At 35.2% G+C, this 25,332-nt stretch overlaps 1 protein-coding gene across 1 annotated transcript in view; it reads right to left on the bottom strand.

Annotated features, from left to right (window-relative positions):
• Nucleotides 1-4,153: 4,153 nt before the first annotated feature.
• The window catches only part of LOC126735144 (mucin-5AC-like), a 48,694-nt gene continuing 27,515 nt past the window's right edge, over nucleotides 4,154-25,332 (bottom strand). The window contains exons 2-10 of the mRNA XM_050439077.1: nucleotides 24,421-24,457; nucleotides 23,839-23,903; nucleotides 13,703-13,880; nucleotides 13,429-13,638; nucleotides 11,340-11,698; nucleotides 11,007-11,279; nucleotides 10,387-10,949; nucleotides 10,095-10,330; nucleotides 4,154-8,764 (exon numbers count right to left, since the gene is read on the bottom strand). Of these exons, the coding sequence (XP_050295034.1) occupies nucleotides 7,497-8,764; nucleotides 10,095-10,330; nucleotides 10,387-10,949; nucleotides 11,007-11,279; nucleotides 11,340-11,698; nucleotides 13,429-13,638; nucleotides 13,703-13,880; nucleotides 23,839-23,903; nucleotides 24,421-24,454 (3,186 nt within the window). The 5' untranslated portion in view covers nucleotides 24,455-24,457 and the 3' untranslated portion in view covers nucleotides 4,154-7,496. The remainder of the gene's footprint in view (nucleotides 8,765-10,094; nucleotides 10,331-10,386; nucleotides 10,950-11,006; nucleotides 11,280-11,339; nucleotides 11,699-13,428; nucleotides 13,639-13,702; nucleotides 13,881-23,838; nucleotides 23,904-24,420; nucleotides 24,458-25,332) is intronic.

Here is a 25,332-nt window from a genome sequence, read left to right as displayed (position 1 = left end):
GCCATCCTTCAAAGAATGTCTCTCGGAAAACAAGAAGATTACAAGTTCCTAGTAGGGCATTTAGAGCTGCCGTATGGCTAATCACACTTAGAACATCTCTACCACACGCAGTGGAAAAATCTCGCTGAAATGACACCGCGATGGTGAAATGAGGCAAGCCTTACTACTAGCTCATCCACCTAAGCTCGTAGATGCACTAACATAGGTCCTTGAATTCGAAGTTGCCAAAACACGAATAAGGTTCAGGAGGAAGCGGATCATTAGGGAGGTAAATGGACCACGTAGCCGCCAGAACCGGAAGTTGTAGTTTTGGAAATGTCACAAAGCAGGTCACATAAGAAGACACTGTTCAGAAGATTGCTAGTTTTCTCCCGCCACTCTGGAAAACTAAAGAAGGTCGATGCGAAGGGGCGATCGTCGCCTTGTATTGAGCAAGCCCCGGAGTTTCTAGAGAAAACTTTGATACAAGAACGAAGCGAGATCGTTTCGAGAATCGAGATGGTGAAATAGTGACATTTGAATCTGCAATACATGATGAGGCCTTGGTCGAGGGATAGCAGTCGGAAAGACCCTGGTACGTGCTGAAAGGAGTATTCCTGTGAGAGTAATGAATGTCAATGTGTAATTAAAAAGGGGTACGGAATTACGACACTGCTCTACAGCTTTAGCAAAACTTTCATAAGTTGCGGATGTGGAAAACAATTGAAAAGCCATTACGAAAGAATTAGATGAGCCAGCATTGTCGTCAGGCACCGGTCTAAGGCCAGACCAAAGAAGGAGGCTAAGGCATTTGGTCCACAGATGTTGAGATGTTTTTGGTCTTGGAAAGAAAGGGAGGATCAACACTGACCAAGAGAGAGGAGGCTTATAACATTGTTGAAAGTGTGGCCAAAAAAGGCGCCATAAAGCCATCTAGCAGTGCAGATACCGGTGGTTCTGGTAAAGAAGAAAGACGGCTCGACCAGATTCTGCGTAGATTACCGGCAGATTAATATGATGACACCTTGGAAACCCTGGCTGGATCGTCGATTTTTTCCACGCTAGACCTGATAAGGATACTGGCAAGTAAAGTTTGCCCCTGAACATCGTGAAAAGACGGTTTTCACGGTGGGTGCTGGATCATGGCAATTTAACGTGATGTCAGTTGGACTGTGCAGTGCTTCTTTCACTATTGAATGACTAATGAAAACGATTTTAAGAGGTCTGTCCTAGAGGAAAATCATTTGAGGACCACATGAAAAATCTAGAGAATATGTTCTTAAGACTACGAGGTTCTGGACTAAAGTTGAGTCTAAAGAAATGTCATTTATTTTAAAGGCCTATGCAGTATCTCGGTCATGTCGTTTCCAGTCAAGGAGTTGTGGTTTATAAGGCAAAAGTCCAGACTGTCAAAGTTTGGTCAAATCTTAAAGACAAGCATAAGCTACGTAACCTTTTGGGGTTATGATATTTCCCAATATATCAAAACCATTGACCAGGCTGGCGGAAGGAAAAAGAAAATTCTAATGGTCCCAAGACTGTTAGGAAGCTTTCGATTACCTAAAAGAGGCTCTGACAAGCGCACCTATATTATTCCTTACCTGAAGGAAAAATTGTTGCTATATATTACCAAAGCGGTGGAGTACCTCTATAAGTACATACCTCTATGGGAGCAAGTTTCTGCTGCGAGTTCGATAATACCACCAAATAACTCCTTTAAAGTTTAAAAATCCATGAGGGACAAGATGGCAAGATAGATTGAGAGGCTTCCCTGAGTTTGATTTGGACACTGAACAGATATATTATCTAGAAAACCTGAAAGGACTGAAATCATTGTCAGTGGGCAGGAAGAAAGTTGACGTTACTTGCAATGGGGATCTTACAATAGACCAAGAGGAAAATCCCGATATCTCGATAGTCCTATTCTAAATAAAGGAAGAGAAGAATCCAACTTGGGAAGAAGTTGCCAAGTATTGGCCCAATGTCAAAGGCACAATGGAACTCCCTGATTTTGGAAGACGGACTTTCGCGGCATAAAATAGTTGACCACGACGGCAAGGAAGAAAGAAAGGAAATCGTTCAGCCTAAATGTCGGATTTTGGAGGTGCTAGAGGAAATCCATGCCGATGTATCAAGAGGACATCTTAGAGTAAGAAAGACCCTAAAAAAAGTAAAGAAAACATTTTACTGCGTCAATAGCCAGGCAGACGTAAAGGACTGGAGCAGGAAATGCGTTGTTTATGCGGCAAGTAATGGGCTATAGAAAAAGCGGAAGGCTTTGATGCGTCAGTACAACGTGAAAAGTCTCTTTGAAGGGACTGCTATTGAAGTTGCTGGTCCGTTTCCCGAATCCGAAGGAAGGAATAAATACATCGTGGTCGTTATGAACTACTTCAGCAAATGGCTTTAGAAGTATCCTTTACCGAACCAGAAAGCCTCGACTATTGCCGACGCCTTAGTAAAAAAATTGTTCTGCCGATTTGGTGTACCTTTGGAGCTACATTCAGACCAATGTCGAAATTTTTAATCCGGCTTGTTCCAGAACATCTGGAATAAAGAGGCATGGAACTAAAAAAACAAAATCTACTGCATTATATTCGCAATCAGATGACACGGTGGAATCAATGAATGAAACATTAATCGGTATTTGGCCAAAGTAGTCTCTAGCTACCAAAAAAACTGGGATAAATTTCTTCATTTATTCCTCCTAGTTTATCGATCGGCTATCCATGAAAACATAGTCTGCGGCTCGAATAGTGACGAAAAGAGAACTCCGTCTCAAATGTAATTTGCAGTTTGGATGCAAGCCAGAAACCGACATTGCCGTGGGGGGGATACGTTAGTGAGCTGCGTAGAAGAATGGATGTTATTTATGATCAAGTGCGAGCTTTCATTGAAGATGCCATGGATCGGATGAAGGACGCATATGATGTCAATGCCAAAGACCGGAGGTACAATAACGGTGACTTGGTTTGGGTTTATGACCCTAAGAGACGGAAGGGTTTGTTACCGAAACTTGAAACATCTTGGAATGGGCCATACAAAGTTCTGGAAGCCATCAACGATGTTCTTTACAGAATACAAAAGCTGCCCGAGTCATTCACTTCAACAGACTGGCTCCTTATTCTGGAAACCACGACGATGCTGATCCAGTCAGAGTTGGATTTGACATTCGATGAATTCATAGCTCATCATTCTAATAATTGAAAGCATCGATACGTGTTCTGTGAGGAGCAGCAAGACCTGTTGACTGCTCTAGCACTTTGTGTTGCTAACGATTTACAAATGTCTAGAGAAATAGCTAAAGTTTTCTGCATTAAATTCGGAAAAAGTCAAGAGTTGCGAGTTGAGCAAGCACTGAAGATAAAGAGATTGGTAGAAAAATCTTCTATCTGGTTAGCAAAAAGGCATCATACTAGAAGTCAACTTATAAGGGCGTTTGGGATGCTTTGTGTTCTCTAAAGGAGGATTTTCTTGCCGAAGATTTGAGAGCCTAACAATTCCCAAAGTCGCATGCGGTCTCAATAACTTGGACTGGAGGATGACTCGCAGTATGTTGCAAGTGGTCTTCAGTCAATAAAAAAGAATATGGAACCCATGTTGAAGGAGGCATTGATATATCCATGCCTGGAGATTTGAAGGGCTGAAATGACTACTGATGATGATGCGATTGGCTATTTCATCCTCTTGTAGGTATATTTTCCTAGCAGTGTCGTGCACTGTACAAATTGGAGCCCGAGAGCAGACAGGGCATCGAGGAACGAGTTTGATGATACGCACTGACGAGACGAAAGTGAGTGCGTATCATAACTTTCAATGTTCTCTGCTCATTAGTTTACAGTTGACGTCTGGAAGTGGCAGCGCGGCGTACCAGTTTTTGGAACCAGGATCCGTATTACAGAGGCGTGCCGCAAAGTACACCTGTATTTTTAAAATTACCTCCAGCACTTCCTTTTAGAGTTATGAAGTACCTTTATGTACTGCCTTTTTGCGTCAAATGCCTCTCAGTCAGTGGCAAACTTTAAGCGATCGGCCGTATTACCGTTGTATCAAGATGTATAGTAGTAGAAAAAATGGAAGCTACTTATATTTTGAATTTTAAAGTACCTAATCAGTATTTATATTAAAGTATTAAGGAATTTTAAGAATCTAAGGATAAAATAATACAAACGAATTCTATATAAACGTATATTACAAAAACATAGCCAGTATAATCCTTAAAAGTTGCATTTTTTGGAATACTAACTGAATAATTCTAAAACTAACACTAACCTAAATAAATAAATACTTTTTTACAAAAATTGCACGTCTTATTTTGGTAGAAATTTCATATTGATTTTTTTTTTGGAGGAAGTAATATTTTCAAAAACATTACCAAACCCAAAAAAAAATGCATTAATTAAATGCCTTGTTGCCAAGCTGATTGTCCAAATGGTGGCAACAATGCATTTATGGAAAGGGGACGGAACGTTGATCAACAAATGGGTAACGAAATAAAACATTTTTTTGATAAAGGGTTTACAAAAAAACAAATTATAACCATAGATTTATAATTCTGATTAATATAAAATATCTGTCGTTTTATTTTCCAAAATACGTAATGGAAGGAATCGTTGATATTTTTTAAATTTGAGCTAAATTGATATTTTTTAAATTAGCTAGTTTAGGAAAATTGAAATTAAGCTAAAAAAATTGTAAGTAAAAATCTCCATTTCAGTGAATAAAAAACTGTTATAAAACCTGGAAAGCCTTGTATGAATATCATTTGAAAAAAATCAATTTTTAATTTATATTTTGAACTTTTTGAAAAGCATCTCTTGCAATATTTTTAGTGACCATTTACATTTTTTTTAAACTTATTTAACTAATTTTTTTTTAGAAAACCTCTAAAAAAAAACATTGTGTAAAAAATCCATAGAAGGCTTAGTAAGTTTCTTAATTGCCACAATGCTATTACTATAAAATTTTGACTGCCTAACAGTTTATCTCCAAAGCCATATTCTTATATTATGTCAACGTTTCGACCTTTATGAGGTCATCCTCAAGATTAAAAAAAATATAAACAGATATAGAAACATTCAAGAATTCTGCACTGTTGCATGTTTAAGATGGTTCTCTGATTTTATGTTTGGCTTGAATTCAACAGACATTGGTTGTGTAAAATTTTGAAATCAAATTTATTCAATTGTAATTTTAAGAAAAAAAAGTAAGTACAAATTTTAATTTCTTTAAGTCAAATATGTCAGCCAGGAGAATGAAGTCCCAGAAAAACTATGTAAAAAATAATAATATAATAGATATTATTTTATAAAATGAAAAAGGCCTGATGTAAAGTTCTATTATTTGCGTAAAAAATTAACGCTCACTATGGCTGACGCATTAATTTTTTTGAGAATCACATTAAACTGGTTTCTTTCATTATGGCTAAAAACTGGAATATTATAGATTTTTCGGAAAATTAAAAAAAAAATCACCAGACTCGACTTTCAACACATGTTAGAACATTTAGAAAATGAAAATCACAGAAAAATGTACATATTATAAATAATTTGGGGATTTTCTTAAGAAATCACCAGAATCCGATTTACGAACTTTTTTTTAAATAAAATTTAAAAATCCTTTAAATTTGTATTTTTTCTTAAGTTTTAACCTCTAAGGACAGTAACGGAAAATCACTGCATTATTATTGTTTTTTTTATTTTTGGTGAAATCTTAGAGCAAAATTAAAAAAATTATTTATTATATTTTGCTTGATTATTGTTAAGCTGATTCACACTTTTTAAATAAAATTATAAATTCAAGTCTTAATTTTAGTAAGTCAGAACTTGTTACAGTGTCAAGCAAAATATTTAAAAAGTTAATTGTCAACTTATGTATGCATGATTTTTTCTTATTTAACAATAATATACTTGGGTTACCGAACAGATGGAGTGGTCACGTGATCGTTCTGCGCCGGAGGTGTGGCCTAGAGCCTCGATAGGGTTCATGACTTGGGGTTTTATTTCATTTTATTAGTCGAGCGGCTTTAGATCGTTTTGGTTGAATTTTCTGCTATTGGAATATTTGAATCTTCGCAATAATGAAAAGTTGAGATTGTGTTTATTTTTTTGTTAATTTGTTTGTTAACAAATAATGGCTGACGCGCTACGTACACCCCCATTGTCACCCCCCAAGAAAAGAGTACGAAAACATTTGACCATTGGTAAAAAGGAAGTGAATATGAACATATATAAAACATGTGATAACGAGCATCCAGCACACAACAAAGTGCAAAAAGTCCAGTTTACAGCAGAAGCAGCAGGTAATAAATATTTTTAATATACAGTGTGTCCCAGGATGAGCGAATTTATTAATGACAAAAAATGTTGTGGTTAAAATTTGACCGTTTGGCATCCAGCCCTGCTTGATTAAAAAATGAAATTTAGCATATTTTTATTTTTAAAAAATCAAGCCTTGGTACGAGCATTTTTAAAATTTTATGAGTAGGTAAAGTAGTATTTCTAGGCATGATGTAAAAAAAGTTTATAAGAAAAAGTTGTTTAGAATGCAAAATTATGCCCGAATACCGCATTTCATAACCATAGACCTTTGATTTTTTCGTTATGTGTACCAATGAATTTTTTTATTCATATTTAATTATTAGAGATTGAGTAGGCCTATGGTTATGAAATTCGGATGAAAACCCTAATATATTAACATAACTTTGTATAACAAAATACTTAAAAGGGATTATTATATCATTACCTGGCACAACCTCAAAATCGGTTTGGACCCATTTTATAGGCGACCGTATTATATTTTTAAAAAAGCTGCTTACAAAGCAAAGATGTACGGTAAAATAATTTAAAATAAGTAGGCATAATTCTCCTCGTCTAAATCTGCCAAGGTTGCATCGATGGGCGGGCCTATATTTCGCGCACATCATTCACTCCATCTGTTCGGTAATCCGACTATAGTTACGAAAAAAACAATAAAAAATTGATTGCCAACAAGTCTCTATTGTTCATAGAGAACTAAGAATCAAAATATAGATTTAAGCATTCTGTCCCATTAAATCATTAAAATTTAGCAAAAAGAGTCTAATTGGTTTGAAGTATTATTTGGCTCAAATTTAATATAAAAAAATATGAACACAATCTGCACCCTTCGTTATAATCCTATAGATGATCTACAGTTTGCTTAATTGAATGATATCTGACTATTTAACATTTGTGTATACCTTATACATTCCATGAGTTGTGAGGGAATTTTGAGTGAATCATGTTTATTGTAATCTTGAATATTCCTGTAATAAAACTTTTTTATGCCCAAATATTTAAGGGTTGATTCTCTTGTATTAATCAATAGTTTTTATTACTTATTAATATCCTCAATTATATATAGTCCTGTCAGTACAGCACAGTAACGTATGTCGAAACCAATTAAAGAAAGTACTGGATTCACCATTTAATTTATCAATCGTTCACCCACCCCTTTCCACTTTAAATAATCAGGTCCCTTCTATAATGCCCTATACTTTATCGTTCCTTACCCCTCTCCTTCAACTTAGGAAAAAAGGCCTCTATTGGTAAAATAGGATCGTCAGTCTGAAGAGTGAAATAGTTCGGAATACTTCTGCTAGTGGGCGCCACCGCGTTAAACGCCCCTGGCTTATCGTAATCTTTAAATGACGACGTCAAGTCTGATACCCTTTGTGAGTATGAAAACTCTTCGTCATTTTGGTTCTGTGTTTCTTCGGTAGATAATTCCGTAATTGTGATTGTTGAGGTTGATTGCTCAGTTGTAGCACTTTCTGCTACATTAAGAGGCTCCACGCCCTCTACAGCCTCAGGTTCCTCCTCCTCGATTTCGTTTTTCTTCTGTTTATTTTGGATTCGTGCTTTTAAACTGGGATACCCGGCACGTCTTCTCGCAGAGAACAAGTTTGGTCTTATGGAGACCTTTGTAGTGACTTCTGGTGCTTGAGTTGTGGTTTTAAATTGCCTCACTTTATTATGTTTTACGACATTTTCAGTTACACTGTCCATTTCGCTTTCTGTAGTGGTTTGGTGTCTGGGATCTTTAGGTTTAAACTTGCTTCTGAAAGTGGTAGTAGATTCTTCTTCAACCTCCTCATCTACTCTGCTGCTGGCGGTTGTAGCTAACGCAGGCCTTGTTCGCTGCCTGCTGGGGAATCTTAGTCTAGGACTTTCTGTAGCTGGTGTAGACCTACCAGTTGTAGTTGGAGTAGTTGTAGATGAATATTGGTTTAGCCTTTGACGATAGTCTTTGACGCTAAACCTTGGCCTGTTAGAAGAGTCGTATTTTGTAGGTCTCCTGATCCTTGTACTCTTGACAGTAGAAGTGGTGGGTTCTTCTGTGGTAGATGGTGCTTCAGTGGTTGTGGTTGTAGTAGAAGTGGTGGTTGTAGTAGTTTCTTCTTGGTGAGATTGTGTAGTATAATCTACCTCGTTTTCTGGATGATTAATAATAGTTTCTCGATCTCTTGTAGACGTAATGGTAGCTGGATGGATTTCTTCAATAAAAGGCATTTGAGTTTGCACAGGCTCTTCCTGATTGACACTTTCGTTAGATATAGAAGTTTCTTGGGAATATACTTGTTCTTTAGAAGGTTCACGCTCGTAAGAGTACTGCTCGTATGAAACCTCGGTAGTCTCCTCCCATGACTGCTTCTCAGAACTGTTCGGGAGGTTTTGAGTATAGTGAGGTCTTAATCGTTTACGTTGGATGGTATTCGGTTCTTGGTAAAGGTTTTGGCGGTCTTTAGTTCTTACGCGGTAACGGCCTAAAAAAGAAGAAAGTTTTAAAAAATTTAGAAATAAAAGTTTATTTTCTATTAAGTTTTTGTTTAATTCAGTTCTTGGTATACTTCTGAGCTAGTTCTTACTAAATTCTAAACCTAATTTAATTGGATTTTTTAGAAAGGAAATACAATACAACCCAATCCAATCCCACCCAACCAAATTTAATTCAATCTCTTTCATTGTAATTCAACTCACTGATCCAATTCCATTAAAATAAGTTGGTTTTGATAAAAGTTGATAAGCTGCGGAATTCGCTTTTACAGTAACTTTTACTGAAAAGATGAATTTAATGAAGCTCAGTCCACTTTTTGAAATCACCTTTAAGACCCTTTGAATTACTTTTCAAAAGCTTTCCTCTCCTTGGCAGACAAACAACGACCCCAGATGTCATTGAAAAACTGCGACTGAACAAGTGATCATCTGCAGATATCTATATGTATTTAGCTCATAATTGTATCCTTCTATCTTGTTTGTGTAAAAGTGTTATCCAGAAGGCAACACCTCTGCAGTTAATCTTTTCCTACTTCTTCAAAAAACTTTCTGCACTTTAATAAGATAATGATAACTTTAATTCAAAATACTTTTGGCCTTATCCAGAAGACAGCAAGTCACACCTCGAGTTGCCATCCTAAAACCCATCTCCCTTTATAGTAGTTTTTAATTAAGCGGTGCAACAGCCTAACAACTTTTTGAAATAATCTCTAAGACCCCTCTGAATGATTTAAAACTTTTCAAAAACTTCCCTCTTCTTAGCAGACAAACAACGACCCCAGATGTCATTAATAGACTGCACTGAACAAGTGGTCATCTGTAATGCATTCATCTCATCTCATAGTTAGTTGCTTCTCTTTGTGTTGAAGCTTTACCTTGAACTATATAATATTTCTTCACCTTACCTTCTTCTGTTTTTTTTTCAAAGAATATTCAACAGTCAAATAAATAGTTAGAGCTCTATTTCAAAATAAATTTGGTCTTCTCTTCCTGAAACACATTCAATTTTTTTAGCGTTTTTTAACCAAATGAGGCAGCAGCCTAAGACACTTCTTGAAACCTTCTTCAAGATTCCTCTGAATGATTTAGAACTTTTTTAAAAACTTCTTTTTTCCTAAGAAATAGACAATGACCCAGATAGCATACATATATTATGACTGGACAACTGATCACCCTCAGCAGCAGTTCATTATTGCATCCTTTTAACCCGTTTGCGTAGAAAAGAACGAATATAGAGGTAGAATAAATATACCTTCGTTATATTTTTATACTTCTCTACAAGCACAAAAACCAAGACTGATCAATCTATTGATGACTTACCTCTTTGTCTAGGACGTTCCCCACTGCCTTGTTGTCTTCTCTCATCTTCTTCCCCCTCCTGGGGTCTATAGGCAGTAGGCTTGGGTCTTCGCCTCTTCGTCTGAGGTCTCTGATGCCTCTCTCCCTCAGTCACCATCTCCTGACTATTAACCATCTCCTCCTGGGATCTTATTGGTGCATAAGTTTCCACTTGTTGCATCGGTTCTTCAGTGGTGGTGGTAGTTGTAGTGGGTTTCCTATTTAAATTGCAATAATACATAAAAATAAAATTAATTTAAAAACAAACCCTTGCCTTGTTCTTGGTTTTCCTCTTGATCTTATTCTGGACCTGGTAGGATCTCTGGTCGATGATGGTTCTTTAGTAGGACGCCTGGTGCGTTCTTTTTGAGTCGTGGTAGTTGGTATTTCATTGGAAATTTCTCCAGTTTCTTGGTTTAATGCTTGAGGATTTTGCGTGTTACCTTCAGACAGCTCAGGCTGGCCCAATACAGGATAATGAGTGGACACCTCTTTGATATCGAAGAACAATGGATTGTCTTTCAAGGCATGTCCCCTGTACTGGTTCATTTTGTTGCTTACTTTATTGAAAACAGTGGCAGCTTCGCTTTCAGTTGGCGAGGTGGGTATAACGCTGTTTTCAGGTTTGTAAGGTGTGGGCAAGAACCCAGGAGCACTAAGGTCTACCAGAGGAGCCTGGAATACATTTGGACGAGGAGTAGCAACATCGCTTTGTAAGAAGAGAGTTGGACGTGCATTGGAAGCCGGCTGCTGCAAGTTTTGGAACTGGAATAATTGTTCTTGTGGACGAAATTGGAACCGTTGGGTGGGAGTGTCTAGGTACTTGCCTTCGGTGACCTTAAAAAGTTATAAATCAGAGAAAATAGATTCTTCCAAAATATGTAACAGACCTACCTCATAAGTTAAGGTGTTGGGAGGAGCATTTAATCCTTGAGGTCGACCCTGTGGTGTTCCTTGGAAGTCATACTCAACAAACCCTATAGGGAACCGATTTCTGCTCCCAGTTAACTGAGGAGCAGGAGAAAGTGCTTCAAAACTTACAGGAGCTCCGTTTGGTGTATATTGCTTCAGGTTTTCTTTGGTCACTTGAACGTCTACAGCTTGTTCTTTGATCGATTGAGGTCGTTGAGCCTGTTGCTGTGTAGAAAACTCGAATGTTGGTGAGGCCTGAAACAATATTTAAAACATTTTGTTGGTTATAATTTTAACTCTCTAAAGAACCCTTACTTGTGGCAAAAACTGATTTGGTCTCGCATTGAACTGAGGCACATTGGAGGTGGCATCTGTAGCTGGACCCTCTTTAAAGGCATACAAGGAAATCTTTGTGTCTTTATTGTTCTTTTGTTGCACTCGGCTTCGAGGTGGTGCGGGTGGTAACAAGTTTCTCGAATATTCATCGTTTTGAAGGGGTTTGGCGAGGAAATATGTCGGTCGTTGCAAGATGTTTTCACCGGTAAGAGGAAAACGGCTCAGTTCGATGTGCGGGTTCAGCGAAGCTCCGAAGCTATTGCCTATGAGCCCGAAACCTTGAGCTTCGCGGGTTTTTATGTTGTTTTGTTGGGGTTTATGGTACGAGGGAAAACCGCCTGTTCATAAAAATTAGATATTTAAATAGTTATATATATTTAATAAAAAGTATGGAAAAAGCAAAATTCTATACGAGTATGACGCTGTCGCGTTATAGACTCATATTAATATTTATTTGAATAGATTGATTTATTTAAATAGTTCTCCGTTTTAGAGCAAGTGACCTTAGTTTATGTTTTGATGCATAACTTTTAGATGGCGCCACAAGTACTTATTTCAAAACAAGTGCAAGAATTCAATCAATTCTCGCACTTTTTTCGGATATTGATTTTTTTTGATTTTGAGCTACAGTTTAAATATTGTTGTATCACATCGAATATATATTGATGGAATGGCAAAAAAGAAGCCCGTATGGATAAAAAATGGTATATGGCATCCATTTAACAAAACAAATTGATGATGGCTTCAAAAAGCTGAAAACTTGTAAATCAGATTTAGTCGCAGATATTTAAAAAAATGAAGTTTGGGCACATATTTGCCTCAAGAGATGATGAATCTGAAGACGTATTACGTTTAAAGCATATGCAAGTTGAATTTCAATTTATGACCTTTGCTTAATATATCCGTGCCGCTATCATTGAATATCACGATTATTATATTTATAACCAACATTTTTTATATATTTATAACCAAATCTATAAGTTGAAGACTTTAGTTGAGAGTGAATCAACCCAATTTGATCTGAAGAAATAATATACAACATAATATACAAATAACATCACATTACTTTTAAAATGTAAAAACAAGAAATTCTTAGGAAGAAAAAAAGGAAGAAAAAACACTGTAGGTTGTAGTTAAACCATTCTGAAACTACTACAGCAGATAACCCAAAGCAGTTAATATTTCTTTTTTTTTTGACTTGAAGAAAAAATGTTTTAATTTCAACAATGGTCAAACTAAAAGAGAACAAAATCAACAATGTGGGAAAAGAAGATTACAACTAATTAATAGAGCAATTGGCTTTTTTTAGACACTAAGAGTGATAAAGAAAAGTAAAATCATCCTACCATCTCTTCTTAAACAAGATAATATAATATTACCTTTTCCAGGAAATTTCCGGCCCTTAAAGTTCGAAATATTGAATATCATTAGTAGGACATTGAACGATTCCTAAAGGATCGGGGCTACTAGGGATATTACGAGCTAGTCTGGACATAACTTCGAGGCAGAAGGGCTTAGAATCACCCACTCAAAATACCAAACACGACTTAAGGCACGTGGTATAGATGTACGTACCTAATATATGTCTAGAAAAAGCCCTAGAAAGAGGAGACCCTAAGGGCATTTATGTTCTTAAGGCCAATGAGAAAACTATAATGAATTTACTTGCAATACTTTTTAACTATTATCATTAATGTTAAAGGAACTCTTTTAAATCTTCTTGAGGAATAAGTTGCAAAAAATATATAATTCTAGAGCCAGACATGGTTGCTACACAAGTAGAATCAAAGGGAAACTTTAGTACTGTTATTATGACCAAGCCAATATCACTGCAAAGTGATATCAACCAGTGCGCCAATCAAATTAACATGCAAAATATATAAAGCTGGAAACTACTAATCAGAATAGTCATAAGACTATGAACAAAATTGAGCAAACAACAAAATGCGAGATGATAGGTCAGCTCTTATGTTGAAGATTCTGAAGCTGGCTTATTGAAGAAACTAAGTTAAGTTAAGAATTTAATTGCTAGTTAATAATCCAAAACTGCAAATTCATTTATTCTTACCAATATTTGATGGGGCTACAGCAAACACTTCATTTCTGCTGCTATGCGATAGCGCCTGACCTCTAAACCCTTGTTTTCTCGTTTTACCCTGGACTACAGTAGGTTTTTTAATTTTTTTGTGTTGTTGACTTCCTGGACTTAAAGTCTGTTGAGGACCCGTTGGTAAATAGTATTGATTAGGTGATTTTTGGGTGTATTTTACTTTTACACCTAGAAACAATATTGTGTGCAACAGGTTAACAGGTGCAAAAACGCATAGGTCGAGGTAATTTACCTTGTTTTTTCAGGACGTTTTTTTGTCCTGGTGTCGATTTTTGAATAAGTGGTAATGTTGAAGATTCTAAACTTAGGACCTCAGCAGGAACCACATCGAACGCGGCGTTGTTATTGTTGGTGTGTCTTTTAGATCCGACGATTGGTCTCCAACCATCTGAAGACATCGAAAATGAATCCTGTGGAAAAAATAAAGGAGAAAAATAACTTGTAGTCAAAAATGAGAATAACAGATTTTAAATGGTGCTATTTAACTGAATACTATTTCAAAAGTAGATTTTTCTATAGCGCAAGTGAACTTTTTTAAATGTCACTAGTCAAGTTAAACTTTTCTATAAACCATTTCTGGGTCAATATGCACGAAAGTGCATTTGTACAATTAAATGTGACTGTTCGGTTTATTGAGAATCTCCAACTGTTTTACTTCTCTTCTTCTTTTTATGTATAGATTCCTACTCTATAAATGGTAATTGTTATACCATGGATTATCTAAGTTTAAAATATTTTACAAAAAATTTAGTTAAATTTCTTGAAATGATAAGAGTTTTTAATATGCTTTATACAGACTTCTGTGGACCCGAATGCAAACATTGTCAATGATTATATTCTAATGATCTATTTATTACTAGGATTATATAAAGGGTGTTCATTTGAAAACTTCCCACCACGTATTTATCAAAAACCACTGTTTAAAAAAAAAACGCCGAAATAGGGAGGATGGGGGAATAAGATACAAATGGGGGAATAAGAAACATGAAATAGCCGCCCTGGTCGCGGTTTTAAGGATATGTTTCTATAATTTTTTTTGGTATATATCTTACTTTAGGGTATATTTGGAAGGGCACCAATTCACTCTTCTCAGTTGTACATACAAAATTCGTATTTGTTTCTTATTACCCAATGTAATGTTTTCTTATTTCCCCATTTGGGGTAATAAGAAAACATTAGGTTTGGTGAAAAAATGGTTAGGTTACATTTCATATATCAACAGTTTAAGTTGAATCGGGGTAAAAAGATACACTATTAAAGTGTATCTTTTTACCCATATTTTTTAATTTTTGTTTTTTTTGTTTTAATTTTTTTCTTCCGCCCCCAACAAAATTAAAGAAAACAAAAGTGATGCTTAAAGTTCCAAAGCAAATGTATTTAACATTATAAAAAATAAAGATTTTTACTAAGTATCATTTAGACTAGGATAATGATATATTTAAACGAAAAACAAACATATCTAAACGCGAAATAACGTAATAAATGATACAAATTCATACTTGAACGAACATATTTTCTTTTTTCATTGCAGAATAGCATTTTTTAATTTGAACATAATCTGCCCTTTTAATAGTAAAGGGTTCAATGCCCAATAAATTGATAGGACCATAAAAGATATATTGTTTTTTTACAACTTGTTTGTCTTCGTGTGCTGGCCAATCAAACTGTTCAAGATTTTCTTTTTAAAATTTGACCATACAAGTGTTATCTGTGATGGAAATAATCCGACCTAAATACCAGTTGATGTCATAATAGACAGAAAAGTATTTTTCTTCTTCCAGATTCACTTGTGCTGTGTCACCATGTTTCAGCTTAACACGTAGGGTTTCTAGGGGCTGGTCATCCATATCGCTCCAGTCATCCGAAGCATCATCCGATTCCAATAGTTTTGGGTCGAGATCTTGCTCATCTTCGGAAGTTGAGGAGTCCTCGATGGTTTTTCTTTGCTTGGATATGGTCTTTTTTGAATTTTCTTTTGTATACTTTCCCCGTGTCTTTTCATCTTTTTTTGTTTTTTTGGATTCAAAAAGGTTTTTTAGGCATTGAGCTACCACAGCTGAAGTCAGAATTTCTCCAACACCTTGCGATACTTTCTTTCTCTTTCCTGGTGCAGTTGTGTTTTTCGCAACTTCAGAAAGAGTTTCGGAAAGCTTTTTTCTAATGAATAACTCAAAACTGGAGTTGCTTGTTTCTTTTATTTCTTTAACTTGAGAAGACCTCTCCTTCAGTCGCTCACCTTCCTGGGCTTCAAAGGCAGTAAGTCTGTGACTAGGGCCAGGGATATCTTCTGGATTATATAGAGATGGCGAAACTGATGCAACAGGACTTGGAGCAAGTTGAGGCTGGTCCTCGGTTGGATTGGTATATTCAGCAATATTTCCAGCTTCCTTGAACCTTTTAAATTTTATAGGATCATAGTCAGTCTCTGGAAACTTGTCAAAATTTACAGGAAAAAGTCCCGTTGATTGAAAACCGGACCTAAGGTTCCAGGATTTGAAGGGCTCTTCCCACAAAGTACCAATAAGCTCAGCAAATTGTGCTTTTGTCAACAATTTTCCAGGATACTTTCATAGTACTTTTTCATAGTCTTAATGACTGTTTTGTCAAGTGGCTGAATGAAATGACTTACATTTGGTGGAAATTTGACCAGTACGACATTATTTTCTTGTGCAAGTTTCACTAGACTGTAGCTAATATGAAAGATCACTCCATCAAAAAACAAGACAACCTTCTTGCGTCTTTGCTCATTGGAAGGAACGGATGGTAAAAATAATTATTTAAACCATTTATTAAATAAATTCCCATCCATCCAACCATGTTCTTGAACAGCATATCGCATACCGGGGTATTCATATTCTGGAATCCATGTGGATCACATCTGCTTCCCAGTGAAAATTATGAAAGGCGCAAGTTTTTCCCATCAGCTGCTCCGCAGGCTAAAACTGTTGTATTTGTTTTCCCAGTTCCCGCAATATTTCTCGAGATTCTTTTGACTCCCTTTTCTGCCACGATCTTCATATCCTTTGGATCGTGTGAAAAGGAGGTTTCATCATAGTTGAACAAGAGGCCACCATTTTCAGAGCCAATGCCTAGTTCATTGAACATTTTTGAAATGTCATCGTAAAAACGTCTGATGACAAAGGGATCCGTTCCTCTGACCCTTTGTGAGCTGAGAGCTTCACCTTTTCTTATGGCTAGCTGAGGATGGCGCGCCAAGAATCCAGGAAACCAATCCTCACCAGGACCTTTTCGATCTTTCCATCTGGTTTCTATTTTCTCTTCCTTAATAAACTGTGACACAAGTGTTAATGTCTCTTTTTTCGTTAGTCCTTCACCATGTAGCGCGCTAACTCTTACGTACTGAGCAAGGTCCTGTTCATCTTTATACCTAAGTTCAGGCTTTCACCCACCACCCATTTTCACATCACCCACTTTTTTGTATTGTTTGGAAAGCGTCCCAAATGGTAATTCGTATTGTTCTGCCGCGGCACGTAGTGTTAAACCTCTGAGAACTGCAGGTATAGCTTCTGTCATACGATCAGGGTCATAGGTTACACTTATTCCCTTCTTTTTGTAATTTCTGGGCATTTTTACTTAACTGGATTTACCTGCAACAACAAGAAGGACTAATAATAATAGTTTCTTATTACCCCACAATAGGGTTTCTTATTGCCCCATTAAATAAAATAATTGGGGTAATAAGAAACAATTCCACTATGGTGTACGCGTTTATTGCAGGGAGATCTGAGAAAAAAGAAAATAAAGGCCTTTCAGTCGTCTACAAGCTACGGTATCGAAACTAATGTTAAAAAATTTCTTAGGGCAAATTTAAAAAAATATATTTGAAACGCACCACTTTGAGGTGATAAAGTTTTAGGCAGAGTTAGCAATTCTGTCAAAAAAATTCATAAAATATACAGCAATGCGAAATCGACTTTATATACCGTCTAGTTAAATGGTTTAAGTGTCTTGTATAATTTTTTCAGATTTTTCACATTAAAAAAAATTATTGCCCCTGTTCCTTATTCCCCCATTGCCCCTACGTCAAAAGGTTTGTCAAGGGGCAATTGACAACTTTCTAACCTAAAATTACTTCACCCTCTGCCGCCCAGGGTCATCCCCTTAAAAATTTTGAATGGCAAGGGGTATCAAGTAATAGCTTGGTTAAAAGGTCTTTCGAAGTCTTTTATTTTGACGTTTGATTTTTTTAAATCGGTCGATTCGTTTTCGAGAAAATTAGAAAAATCTTTGTTTATCTTAATTTGTTCAGATAGAAAACAAAAACATGAAAATATCAGTTTTTATTTTAATAAGTGTTCAAAATGTTGCCCGTTTTTGGCCAAACAATGACATAAGCGATGTTCAAATTCCCGACGGACATATTTAAAAACATGTTGTGGGATATCATGGCAGCTGTCGATGATGCGTTGACGAAGTTCATCCAAACTTTCAGGTTGGGGAGTAAACACAATAGATTTCAAATAACCCTATAGAAAAAAGTCTAACGGCGTTATATCAGGAGATCTAGCAGGCCATTCTATAGGACCCCTTCGCCCTATCCATTTATCTGGAAACTCGTCGTCTAGCCATTGCCCAACGGGAAAAACATAGTGAAGAGCGCCGAGAAATTTATTTCAGACGACGAGTTTCCAGATAAATGTAAAGGGCGAAGGGGGGCCCTGTTAAAACGCTGTTTTTTGCACTACAACACTACAATCATTTGTGAACTGAGGATTATTCCTTAGATTGGTATAGATATTTAGATAAATTTGTTTGGCGTCTGTACTTAAACAATTACGTTTTAAAACTGCTTGATTTTCCCCTGTAGCTTCTACTTCCCTTGCTTCTTTTTGCTTCCTCAACACTAGAAAATGAACTATCAGAGTCTCACTCACTGTCCAGATCACTCTTATTGTTTTCATCACAAATGTTATTGTCTTTCTTGTGCACCCACGGTCTCCATAAGCCCACACAAACACTTTCCTCTTCATTTGCCAAATTTTCCTGCCTATTTTGCCAGGGTCGAAACAGTTTAAGGTCTTTAGGTGTAATACCAAAACAAATTCATAAACACAAATAAAAAAAACACACTTCCTTACAGTAAAAACTGCAGAAAATTTAAACGAATACAGGCCAAATTCTAAATTCTCCACATTCATAAACGTCAAATAATAATACCCTCACATGACCCCCCTCCCAACTATTAAAGGTGATAGACCCATCCTTAAAGATCTCTTTAAAAACACGACGAAAGTAGGTAATATCACAGTCTAACTCTTAACTCAGTCTAGTTGAAATCTATATACTTTGGTAATACAAAAACAGCCCAAAAATTTATTTGAGTACGGCCCCGTAATTCTCAAAATCAGTGGGATAGAGGGAGATACACAATCACTTGCACAGCCTAAAGTAGGAATCGCCAGAACGCAGGTGTTTTATCTTTGTTTAATAGACTGGCTAAAAAGAGGTGACAAGTCTGTGAGTGCTGGAAGTGTTTAAAATATTTTGTAAGATGCTTGGATATTAGTCCGCGGTCAATTTTTTAATATTATTATTTTCGTTCTAAAAATGGACATATTTGAAAGAAAAATAAAAAATAGGATAAAACATGGGGTTTTACGTATATTTAAAATGATTTTATAGATAAACAATATAAAATGTTGCTATTTAAACATGTATATCATGCGACAATAAATACGACATAGGCACACGGACTAGTTAGTGCGGCATCTGCGACACATCAAAGATTCTAATAGATCTCTGCACTGGACATTATATATTATGATTATTATAGATATAAGGTTTGTTCTAGCAGAAATTTGACCAATACACAAACGGGATACACGTCCGGAATCTGCGCAGACGAAAGTACGCGTTCCAAAACTAATCCGGGATTCTGATTGCCTGTCAACTGTTCTAGCAACAACAAAGTTCAGTTTGGAAATTGGTTTCAAACTACTCAAAGTAGTCCGTAGAATTTCCTAGGGATTTCGGTTTGAGACATGCGCAAGGTATATGTCAAAACTCTGTTTTCTTTTTTTGTTTGTCATTTAGATAATCAATAAGAAATGTATATCGGATTTGGAGTTTGATCTTGGGGTTTGATCATGTTTCATTGTGGGATAATTAAAATTTCATTTTTGCTGCTGTTAAAGGGCTGGTTTTAGAGTTAATGTACTACTGTATTTATAAAATATCTAAAGGTAGGTATATAAAAAATTCAATAAAATTCTGTGTAATTTTACATTATATATTGGATATATAAATATATCCTAATTTTTATTATTACAGGTTTTAAGAGAATCCATGATGTCATCAGACTCTTTAAGTTCGATCAATTCTAATGTATCGAGTGATAATGAACTAGTAGATATCCTGTTCCAAGGCCACAAGAGACCAAAGAACGAAGGCTACCTCGAAGTTACTGTACTACTATACAATAACCAGGAATTTGTTGAGCATTTTCGAGTTAGCAGACAAGTGCCTCAAGATATTGGCCATAGATTTGAAGAAAGTGAGTTTTTTAAGTCACTATTGGTGGAAATAGCAAGCTATCAGCCTATGAACAACATAATTTTTTTTGTGGTTTGCTGGTCATGAAGCTTCTTCATTTAGAGATGTTGGAGATAGATTTGACATCACAATTAGCTGCCTTTTTTACGTCCTTAAAAGGATAATATATTTTCTAAGTAGAATGTCACCAAATGGCCATCTGATCTTGTAAAGACAACTATTGAACAACATTTCAGAGAATATGGATTCCCAGGGGCCATTGGGGCTATTGATGGTACTCATATAAAGATTGATAAGCCTAAAAATGATCCAGACTCATATTTAAACAGAAAGAATTTTTACTCCATCCAGGTCAGTTAAATAAGAAATACCTATTTATAGTTATTATTGAGCTTTACCACTTGAACCTCTAGCATTTTTTGATTAACATAATTTTGGAAAATAGAGTCTGAGAATTCAATTTTTTGACCTAAGCAACTATTTTGTTCACTCAACCTTTTAAAATTATTTTCAGATGCAAGTGGTTTGTGATCATGATTTATTGATAAGGGATATTTTTGTTGGATATCCTGGCTCTGTTTATGATAGCAGAGTTTTTACAAATTCTCCTCTCTGTGCGGAATTGGTAGAGAGGTATCAAGATTTTTATTTACCGGGAGACAGTGGCTATTCCTGTTTAAAAAATCTTTTAACTCCATATAAAGATAGAGGAAACCTTACAGCCATAGAGGGAAACTTTAATTTAAAGCTATCAACAAATCGATATGTCATTGAGCATTGTTTAGGCTTGCTGAAGCAAAAATGGCAACAACTGTACCACTTTATTCGGGCCTGCTGTGTACCACACAATTTATTTCTAATGGGAAAAATGTAATTGCCGAAGCTCAAATAAACATAGAACTACCTTTACCCCCCAACGATGCCGGACAAGATGAAGATAATCTATATAATAATGATTAATTAATGATAATAGGGATGCTGCTGAATACAGAAATTTTGTTGCTAGACAAGTTTTAAGGCAGCCTTGGCATTAAAAGAATGTGGGTGGTGAATCAGCAAACTTGGCATAGGTACCCCATGAAAAATGTTTCTGTCATCTTTATTATATAATGAAGATATTTTATTTACTAAACTTCCTGGCCTAAAAAACTTTTGGGACTGTTGTATAGGAATTGGTGTTTGAGTATTTTCTTGTTTAGAAACCGTTGTTAATGGTGAAATAAGAAATTTTTGGAGGCCTACAAATAAGAATATTGGCTATTTAGAGAAAGTTCCTACAGCAGTAGTAAAATTACCATTAACATCAATGGTATGCATTTTAAAAAATAATATTTATTACACTCATAATAAAATAATTACTTCTATTGAAAAATATTTAAAATAAATATGTTCAAAATAAATAACATAAAACCTAACCAACAAACATATTAGATAACGGTTTTGAGTTGCGAAATGTCAACGTCCTGTCTTAAAAAGATGTTCTAGCACATACAGTGCTTCCCAAAAGTTATGTCTAAATTCATTTAAACTTCAGGGGTGTGTTCGAAAAAAAAACGCTCGGACCCGTCTATCTTTATTTCAAGTTGCGCATTATTGTACGTAAAGTTTGTATATACAGGGTTGCTCAAAAATAAATTACGATCATCAACTTCATTTTTTCAAATAAAAGCACCTTTTTTTATTTCATCTTTGAATTTCGCGTGGAATTCTACGTATGTTTCATGCATTATGTCCTATACCTAAAGTCAACAGTTATCGAAAAAAAGACGATTCATGTAACAAATAAAAAAAGGACAAAAATTAAGTTAATTGTTCAAAATGGTTGCCATTCACGGCTTGACAATATCCAAGGCGATCAATAAAGTCTCGTTGCATTTTCAATCATTTCCGGAGTTATGGCGCGCACTTCTCTGCAAATTCTCTCCTTCAAGTCGTCTAGATTATTTGGCCATTACCTTTGACTTAAGGTATCCCCACAAAAAAAGTCCATCGGTGTTAGGTCAGGCGACCTAGCAGGCCATTCGATGGGTCCTCTCCTTCCTATCCACCGATTGGGAAAGGTTTCATCCAAAAATGTACGCACAGTGGCAGCATAGTGCGGAGGAGCGCCATCTTGCTGAAAAATTAGTTCTTCATCAGGATAGTCTGGGTCCAATGGATTTGGAAATAAAGCTAGTAATGCTGGAACTAATTCAAATTGGAGAAAATCGAGATACACTTGTCCCGTTAAAGTCTGTTCAAAGAAAAAGAGACCTATTACTCTTCCGCGCACTATTCCACACCACACATTTAGTTTTTGAGGGTACTGGGTGTTTACCTCCATCATCCAATGCGGATTTTCTGTTGCCCAATATCGACAATTTTGTCTGTTCACAATACCATTCAAACAGAACGTGGCTTCATCAGAAAAAATAATATTTGTTACTAAATTATTATTTAGATTGCACATGTTTTGTAAGCGTTCACAAAACTCATTTCGCCTATCGAAATCGTCATCAAATAACTCTTGCACAGGAATAACTTTGTAGGGGTGATATTTGTGCTTTTTAACTATTTAGTGAACTATAGATTTCGCCATGTGTAAATTTGCCCCAATCTGCGACAGAGGAGTGCATGGATTTTCTTCCAAAGAAAGCAAAACCACAGCATAAAGAAACAAACCACAAGCAAAACCACAGCAAAAAGTTTCTTTATGCTGTGGCAAAACGTCAAGTTGTTCATTTTCATCTCGAGCAGGACGACCAGATTTCGGCAGATCTCTAACATGACCGAATTCTCTAAATTTAGCCTCTATTCTACTCACCACCTTTAGACATATCGGATGACGATCAGGATGGATTTCATTGAATAATTGAGGAGCTTTGAGTACGTGTTCTATCACCAAACCCAACCATGCACAGAATTTCAATTTTTTCTCGTTCCGTTAAGTTTACCATTGTGAAAAACGCAACTTTGCTCGTACACTTCCCACTTTACAATATCTGTTTGGCATACGACTATCATACATTTTCTATGAAAATTCACGGTCACCAGCCAACAATAAAAAAACACGAATGAATGGAATTTTGCTCTGTATACAAATTCTCAGAGATAAGGTGACTCGTAAGGTGAACTTCAATAATAATGTTTGGTCGTCTTTTTTTTGATAACTGTTGACTTTAGGACATGATGCATGAAACATACGTAGAATTCCATGCGAAATTCAAAAATTAAATTAAAAAAAGGTGCTTTCATTTGAAAAAATTAAGTTGATAGTCGTAATTTATTTTTGAGCAACCCTGTATATTCAAACTTCACGTACAAAAATGCGCAACTTGAAATAAATATCGACGGGTCTGAGCGTTTTTTTTTTCGAACACACCCCTGAATTTTAAATGAATTTAGACATAACTTTTGGGATGCACTGTATAAGTCCGAAACTGTTTGCAACACGGTTTCAGTCTGGTCGTGCGCAACTGCAATATACATCAAACTAGTTTCAAACCATCCCAAATTTCCTGCTAGAACAAACCTATAATATCTTGTTTTAATATACCCGACCGACCATCTTCTCGAAACAGGTATGAGCTACCCCCTCTCCCCCCTAGCTGAAATCCTGGGTACGCCCTTGCTTTCATAAACTACGAAAGTAGTAATAACGTTTTATCATTAATTAAAATGACAGTAAACAAACCACAGTAACACAAATAAATTAAAATTATCATTAATATAATAGTTTAAAAAATGCAATATTTCCTTATTAGCTACGTCAATCAGATACTTCGCCGTATATCGTTAAATGTTATAAAAAACCTGTCGATTTCTAAAAACCAGGTTAATAGTATGGTCCAATGTAAGAAAACCATTAACACATACCTGCATCTGTTGAGCAGCGGCCATCGGAGACGATCCTTTTTCCTGAAGCGCGATGATCACCATAACTGTAAAAAAGTGAAAATACTATACTTACTGATGTATGCTTCATCATACTTAACAGGTTTTTGCTGTATGCTTATAAACAAAAGAAATGCGAAAATGAATCTGTTTATTTATTACTAAATCTTTCTAAATCACCCTGTAGTTGATCTAAAGTTATTATTAGTGGTAAGCTGTTTTTTAACAGTTCTTTGCAAGTTACCTTCACATTCCCATATGAACTGTTAAATACCTAAGTTATAGTATATACAGGTATGTAAATGTCTGCATAAAATGAAAAACCTTAAACCAGATAAATGTGGCAATAACACTAATTTAATTTTAAAAAAACATTTGATTAATTTACGTGCAGCGTATGTTTTGGAATTGCAAAACGCTTAAACCTATAATTAATTTAACTAAAATTCGATAAATCATTGTTTTATTTGTTTCTTAAACTGTTCTATGGTTCAGGAAATCGGTAATAAAATAGTTATTATGTACAATTTTGATTTGCATTTATTACATAAACAAAATACTTACCGGTAATCCAAGACTTCCATCGGACCGGTGGCATAATCTAGAACAAATATTTAAAAGTAAGTATCGCAAGTCATGCTAGAAGGTATATACGCAATACACGACTTAAAAACAATATTAATAATATAACCATTTTAAAGAACACATTTGAACTTATAAGATATAGAATATCGTTTAAAAGCATATAAAAGAAAAAATATATCAAAATAACATTAATAAAAAAAGCATTTGCAAAACAATAATTATTATACAAGTTTATAGTAATTTTTTAAACGTAACAATAAAGTTACTAGTTTTATGAATTTTAATGTATATTACTTACTTATCTTTGCAGTTTTCTGAAAATTTACTGATATATTTAATATATTCATGTTTTAATAGCTAATTTTGTATGTGCGTTTTTCACTATTTAAAACGATTTAGCAGCCAAATTAACCCAACTAAATTTTTTCTAAAATTTCTTGGAAATTCATTAATTAATTTAAATTCTAATATTATTTAAATTTTTGTTTTATTAAAATTTATTTACTAATATCGTATCACTAGAGGTTTGTATTTTATTTTTTAAAAACAATTAATATGTCAATTTTATTCAGTTGTGCATCGCCTTGTCAGAGTTTTGTCCAATTTTCTTTCCTTTTTGACATAAATAAAATATCATTATTACTTTTTAGGGAATTTATTCCTTTATGTTATCGATAGATATGTATCGATTCTTCTTCAATGTAAAAAAATGTTTTTTATTATTCTTAAATGTATTGCTTAAAATGTTTATGTAATTTTTTGTTTTGTTTATTATGCTTTATGCATAACATAACGAACTTAACAAAAATATCTTCAAAATTAAATTTACATTTTGTTTCAAAATGTATTCGTTAAAATTTTAATTTTTTGCAGCATATTTTTCATTTTGAA

This window comes from Anthonomus grandis, chromosome 4 (assembly GCF_022605725.1).
Source record: "Anthonomus grandis grandis chromosome 4, icAntGran1.3, whole genome shotgun sequence".
NCBI classification, from domain to species: Eukaryota; Metazoa; Arthropoda; class Insecta; order Coleoptera; family Curculionidae; genus Anthonomus; species Anthonomus grandis.
This window is presented reverse-complemented; position numbering and strand designations above follow the sequence as displayed.